The sequence below is a fragment of the Mesitornis unicolor genome, unplaced genomic scaffold (genome assembly GCF_000695765.1).
Source record: "Mesitornis unicolor isolate BGI_N332 unplaced genomic scaffold, ASM69576v1 scaffold46145, whole genome shotgun sequence".
Classification (NCBI taxonomy): domain Eukaryota; kingdom Metazoa; phylum Chordata; class Aves; order Mesitornithiformes; family Mesitornithidae; genus Mesitornis; species Mesitornis unicolor.
The window spans coordinates 7,688-14,946 of record NW_010185671.1 but is presented as its reverse complement, the minus strand read 5'-3'; the positions used below and the strand labels follow the sequence as shown (position 1 = coordinate 14,946).

The window sequence follows — 7,259 nt, the reverse complement described above, 5'->3', positions numbered from 1 at the left end:
CAAATTGATGCTAATAGACTGTTTCCTCTTCACATTTTTCAACCTTTTTCCCTCTCTTAGACTATATTTCCCTTTTTATTAGCAAGAAAAAACCAAAAATTTGCTCTGTTTTTAGCCAGCTGATTGTAACAGAGAAGTCTGCAGGTAACTCCCACTCAAAGCTGGTGCTTAGCTGCATGGTCTTGCCCTTACCTCATACTCCAGCAACCAGATCTCACGTGAACATCCTTCTTATCTGACAGTAGAAATAATAAATAAGGTGGTTTTCTTTGTAGAAAATACTCAGAAGAGCTTGAATGACTCTCAATGGGGTAACCTTTCCATGGTCAGGATCTGCACAGAACGCTGCCTGGAGCCCTGTTCACTACTGCACACCTTGGGGTAACCAGCATCCGAAGGGAGGGAAACCTCGCTTTACCAGCCTGTCATTGCACTCAATGTTGTGTGCCCCTGAAATAAATGTACTCATAATGGGAACTTATCAATTCTTAACTGTTCAAAGCCTGCAAATCTCCAATGCCCTGTTCTCGCTCAGTGTAGGTACTACCTTAGACCTAAAGGAAAGACCTTAGACCTAAAAGGAAATCAATTTATACCTTGAGGCATCAACTTTTTATGCCTTCTGCTTTCTCTAATTAATTTTTTCATTGTTATTTTGGTTCGGTTGCAGACATTATAAGCTTCCCTTTCCTTTCCTCCCAAAGATGATACTGGCAGTGGAGCTGCGGTGTCACTGCATCCAGACTGTCACAGGGTCAATGTTGCCAAAACACCTGGCCAATGTAGAAATCATTTCTAAGGGCCCACACCGCAACTCTGTGGAAATCATGTAAACAAAGTCAGCAGGTGAGAGAAGGTGCACCTTATAAATGCCGAAGAGTTGGCAGCCCTTAAGCTTATAATCCTCAGCCTTGTTTATGTCCTCCTCTGACCTCCTCAGGTGCCAGTTTTCATGACAGCGAAACGTTCTTTCCGTTGCAGAGCAACACTGAAGAACAGCCAGCAAATCTGTTCAGATCCCTAGGCCAAATGGGTGAAGAATTAACAAGGTTCTGCACAAGTAACTGCCAGGATTACCTGGTAAATGGATGTGTTCCACCCCAGGGCCTGTTTTCTCCATAAACATCACTGTGTGTGCAGTCTTCAGCTCCTTCTCTGAGAGCCATTTGATTAGTGTGGGCCTAGGAATATAGGAGGACTAGAATTAGTCCAGGGGCTCAGGCAGGGAGTAGGCAAATTACTGATTATGTCCAAGTCAGATGAGTGAAAAACAGCTGGATCCAGAAGGTAAGTTCTCAGTATTTGAGGTTCCTAATATTGCAAATCCTTAGGACAGCAGTAACGGCCTTCTTGCCTTCAGCTAAATTTTCCTCTTGTAGGAAAGACCTAAATTTATTAAATGCAGGGCAAGTTCACTCCTTTGTGGCACATTGGCAGACACAAGGAGGATTTCCTGTGTACATTTCTGGATTACACCTCTAAATATACAGCCTCCTATGAAGGAGGACTGAGGACTTGGTGGCCTGGTGTTTTGTGCTCTGTTCTTGGGAGTCAGTGAAGAGAGCTTTCCTCCTCGCAGTTATGTTGTACCTGCAGCAGCAGCAGACAGGAGATACCCAATTAAAGGTCGGTCTCTTTAAATACTAAAATGTTCAGGTGTTAAAAGCCTCACAGGTAGACTTCCCTTTCTTTTTAGTGAATGGTGAAGTGATTTTTTAGAATAGATTTGTCTCTGCATGCAATACTTTCAGTGACACTTAAAAACACTCATGTCCATCTTGGGGCAGGGGAGAAGTGGGAAATAAAAATCTTTCCTAAGGACAAATAATTTCAAACAGAACACAGTGGCTGCTGTTTTTTTGCTTCGTTTTGTTGGTTTGCTGTTTGTTTTGTTTTGTTTTTTCAAAAAGAGCAAACCAGAATTTTCAAATCAAATAAAGAGAATTCTTCATCACTGTGATTTCCCAAAGTGATCAATTGGCAATCGCAATGACGATTATGACTATCATGACTATTCCAATGTGGTATAGCAGTGCTATATTCAGTCTTTGCTGGGAAGATTTGCCCATCTTGACATGAGTGTCTGCACACTTTTAACCCCTCATGAAGCATTTTCTTGATCCAGGGTTACGAAAAGCCAATGACAAATATAGAACAGTCTGCATTCAGTCACCATCTCAGTGCATCATTTCCATCTGCACATGCTGAGTAATGTAATAAGTTGTCACTGAGCTGAAACAACCAAAGACAAGGCCAAGTTATGAGATAATACTATTTTGTAAATTGGCATGGTGAATGAATTAGCTGCAGCTCCTCAGATGCTTGCTAATTCAGACACTAAATGGTGCCACATAAAAATGTACATTATACCACACTGCCGACAGGGATATTTAGGAGTCTGAAATATGGCATCATCCAGGTATACCACGATTTTTTTAGAGGACGCTAGTCACAGAGTCCAAATCCTGCACTTCTTGTCCCAGCTTCTTGTTCCTAATGTCAAATTTATGCAAGACTGGCCACCGCACTGAGCACTGCTGTGGGAGCATGCCAATGAGTGCATAGCACCAGGGTGAGATCACGTTCAGACTAGAGCAGTCGAACTGTGCTTTGTACAGCCACATTTGGGATGCTGCATCCAGATTGGGACTGCACTCTGTGCTGTCTTTGGATATCTTGAGGCTTTCATAGGATGACCTGCTTTATGATTCTTTCTAAGTGAAATATGGGAGAAATTGTTCTATGAAATACAGGAGTACGTGGTCACTAGAAGAAGACTTTTGCACTCATAAGGGTTCGTGTGGTTGCTGCAAAGGTGGCAAGTTGTCTGCAAAGGAATCAGGTCAGCAATCTGACATGGATCCAGTTAATGAGAATGAAAGCACCAATAATTCTGCGTGAAGACCCCTTGCATAAATATTTAGAACAAATCCCCAGCAAAGTTAATTGTAGCCTCTTACCTCCTTCAACAGGCTTCACATGAGGCCTCTAATCCTAAGGTGCTCTACTTCCCAGCTATGTGCTGCTTCCCAGCTCAGCTAACACAGGTTCCACAGAAGGAGCCAATACAAAGAGTTTCTTAGAACAGCTGAACAGGAGATGATTGAGGAAAACTGACCCAAAGGGAAAAGCAGCTGGACAAGTCCAGACAAGTTCACAAATAATGAAATAGCAAAGATTCCCTATGACATTGAGAGTACAGAGTTAGAGGCCTGCAAAATTGGGTAACCACGATGGTTTAATTTAGCACCATGACAGCAAAAACAGAACACTCCCAATGACAGGTGCATCGGACCCCCACCTTGTAAATGACCGTTGTCTGAAAGCAGAGGTCTGCAACAGCAACTACCTAAAATCAGGATTTATAGTCAGACATGAGATTAAACAGTAACCTTGTGGTAGTTGAGAGGATGAGGTACAACCTCTAGTTACCTTAGGTGATTTTAATACTAAAAAACACATTCCTAGGAGGAGATTTTACGTGTAAATGTAGGACCACCTTAGTATAACATGAGACCACCTTAGTGCAATGAGTTGGATGGGTTTTTAGACATGCATAGAGAGATTTCTGTTATGTAAAAGTAGATAACCAATCAGGTACTTTGCTGTAAAGTCTTCATTACTCTTTTGTATATAAACTCCACTTGTTTCTAGGAAGGTGTGCTGGCTGTGTTAGATGCCTAGCACCCTTTTCTGCACAGAATTGAAATAAAAGCAAATATCTTGGCTCAGTGTGCTGACTGGCTTTTGCACACTGGGTGAAGAACCCAGATTTGGGGTTCAGAGGGTGTGGGATCTTCCTGCTCCTATCTGCACTGGCCTGACTAGTTTTGGCACTCTAAATTATTACCCACGTCATCATATGTCAGAAGGAAATGTGGCATTCTGATGTCACATGTAGGAAATTATGCGGGAAATACAGTTTCACTGCAAGGATAGTAGCGTATTCGTAAAAACTCACCGGTGAGGCTTATGGCAGATTGAATAAAAATAGTAATTAATAGTATTAATAGTATACAACTAAAATGGTGAATATGCACGTAATTCTTCAATGGTATGGAAAGAGACAAAATCAGAAAAGAAACTTTTTTTTTTTGACATTTTGATACTTTGAATACCAGCACTTGGGGTCTGAAAGGGCCACTTCTCTCCAGATCTTCATTCTAAGCCCCAAGGGAGACAACGTCCATTGGATGGCAAGACAAGATTTATTTGTAATGATAATACCTTTATTAGACCAACTACTTCATATGGGAGAAATAAATGGCTTCATCATGCCACTTTTATATTTCCTTATATAGTGAAAATGCCCAGGTTATTTAACTGTCCAGTGGAGTTTTGTAGGTTTTTTGGCAGAAAACTCAGGATGCACTTTAAGAACAATACTCTCAATCCACAACTTTAGAGCCCTTTACAGTAAGGAACTGAGTTTCTGCTCTCCAGGAGGTAAAGATCTCTTATTGCTCCAGCTGAACGATGGGGAAACTGAAGTCGTAAATACCTCATATCTCAGAACTGAGACCTAGGTCTCCTCCCTTCCAAAGCCATACACTGCTGAAGGGCTGCCCTCCCACGCCTTTAAATCGGCAAATTACCACATTCAGGAAACTTTCCCACAGACACAAAAATCTCTTGTCAACAAAACAGAACGTCGTGGTAATACGATTAGAAATTATTATAGCAAACATGTGCCCTTTACCAATTTCTTCATCCTAAATGGAAGAGAAAACTCTTCCACTGGGTCTTTTCATGCTGTCCACCAGGGAGGAATGGTAAAAACAGTTCTTGTTGAGAAACAGAATCAAGCACATAACAAGATGTACATTTCTACCAAACTGCACCGTTCTCATTTATTTTTATTCTTACTCAGAAGGATTGCATCCAGGTTGCACTACAGAACAGTCTTGCTGTTTTTGTTTTGCCCCATAACCATAGCTTAGCACTCTGTACCAGACAAAACAGCAACAAGCCTCTGCTGTTTGAACAGTCTTTCCTACAGTATCAGCCTGTTTTCAAACACTGTGAAGGAAAGTTGGGCAGTTACAGGGCGAGTGTCTGGTGCTAAAGACTTCCCTAGAGCTCTCCTTAAGTACCTGTGTTATGGCAAAGGCTGCGATTTCAGATCCCTTAAACCTCACGGGATTTTTCCCATGATCTGAATTATTTGCCTGCTTTTCCAATGATTTTCTGTCCTGCCCTACCTGACATACTACATAGCTCAGTCACAAGGTGTGAAAAGTTACAACAGCATCATTAGAAAATAGTCTCAAACTTCATATTGACACCGATACTGAACAGAAAAGTTCAACCTAGAAGTCACTCCACTGGAGCCAATAGAATTATACTACAGGTGAACGTAGCCTGCAGATGCTTTTGCCCCATGACTGCCATACATCTAAATACTTGTCCTGTGGATGAACTCAGTATTTACTAAGAATAGCTTACTGAACTATGGAAAAATACCACTTCTCTCTGCTTCTGTGCAAGAGCAATGTTTCATTTCGGGGTTTTTCCAAAGGCACGCCCTATCATCAGTCATCATCCCTGAACTAATACCAACATTTTCCTTCTATGGCACATGAATAATAGTGTATTGCAATGGTAGAAAAGCATTATATGCCTTAAACTCACAACTGGGCAGGAACTGGGTAGCACATTATGATCAAGCTTGACTGACACCTCTCCTTGAATTCCACTTTTCTGTGGAATTGCTCTTAGACAAATTATTTTTGTGAGGAAATTCTCCTCATGCTCATTTTGGAAGATTTTTATGTATGAAAAGTTTCAGCCACATCTTTTCAATGTCAGAAGAACTGTTTTCTCCAAAACTACAAATACTGCCCCCTGCACACACATCCCCCTGGTAATGCTGTGGGTGGATGGAAAAAGAGAAAGACTGAAATGAACAATATCAGAGCTGACACATCTTAAAAACCTGCCTAGAAAAAAAAAAACAACCTAGTGAGGAGATGGATCAGGTAATGAAGATGAAAAATAATTGTGATGTGAGATAAAAGGTTCCAAATTCAAACATTTCCTAGGGTAAATGCCATTTTCAGAGGTGATGCATACATGTAAATGTCTCGGTCAGACTGAAAGCCAGTAGAATATACGTGACTGAGTGAGCTCATAGGTTATGCATCTAAGATATGAGTAGTATTTAGTGGTAAAACTTGCTGAGGGCACTTATTCTGAAATAAAAATGACTTCCCAGTTCATTCTTAGCACTTTGCAAGTAAGAAAAGGCCAATGTCCATTTCTATTGTAATACTGATACAATTATTAATATTAGAGTTTGGCTTTCACATTTCCCTGTTCAGACAAGCGAAGCGTCACTTTCAAAAAAGTAATGTTTTTACAGCACTATTAGATGTGGACATTAAAGTTCAGCATCTTATTTTTTTCCTACCAGCATATGTACCTCACTTACTGGAAGCCCTCTAGTTAAATGCTTCTCTGCATGTTAGGGCTTATGCCCTGTAATTATGCTGCTGGAACTGCCTCGTGGTGCAGTTGCGTCTGCCCTTGCCTTAAGGAAGAGAATAGAAAGGTGAATTATTCTCTAACGAGCTTGTAGGGCAGCTATTCCAAATAAGCCTAAGTTTGCCATTGCATGTTAATGGTTTTAAACTATATCATACACTGATATAGTGAACAGAGAACTCAGATGTTCAGGGATGAAGTTATGAATAATGAAACAAATTTAAGTTTTAGAATATTAAGAAAAGTGCACCCCTTCATAGCATAGCTGGCTAGAGATGACCATTGCCTAAGCTACCAGTACCTGTGTTTTTTGGGAATATCCACTGTGGTCAGACTGTGTAAATCAGGTCAGCAATTTCACAATGTTTCTAATTCATTCTCAGGAGGGATTTAAAACAAATGGCTCATGTTACAAACAGTCCTCTCCATAAGTAATATTTTTAAACCACACAGAGAACACACACCCCGATGTAAATGCACACCCATGTAAATGCACCTGTTCATTATTTTTTGTACAAACTTATTAACCTTTATGAACATGAATTCCACTGAGTTTATTTAATCCACCCCAACATACAACCTTGCCCAAAATTTGCTGTTACAGTTCCTATTTCTTAGTTTTGTTGGGCCTCAATTCTGAAAACCCCAGCACTTTATCTTTAAGCCCATGAATGGCACCAAATCACATGGCTGACCTTAGCAGAACAGACAACTCCTTCCCTGTATGGCAGAAACAATCTTTAAGGAGTTCAGCCAGTTTCTACACCAAATTCCCT

At 40.7% G+C, this 7,259-nt stretch overlaps 1 protein-coding gene across 1 annotated transcript; it reads left to right on the top strand.

Moving 5' to 3' along the window:
* Positions 1-704: 704 nt before the first annotated feature.
* On the top strand, positions 705-1,024 carry LOC104540981 (platelet basic protein-like; the record flags this gene model as incomplete). The annotated part of the gene is made up of 2 exons (XM_010184913.1): positions 705-829; positions 982-1,024. Coding segments are annotated over 2 exons (168 nt in total), but the record flags the coding sequence as incomplete, so codon positions are not given.
* Between the last annotated feature and the right edge of the window lie 6,235 nt (positions 1,025-7,259).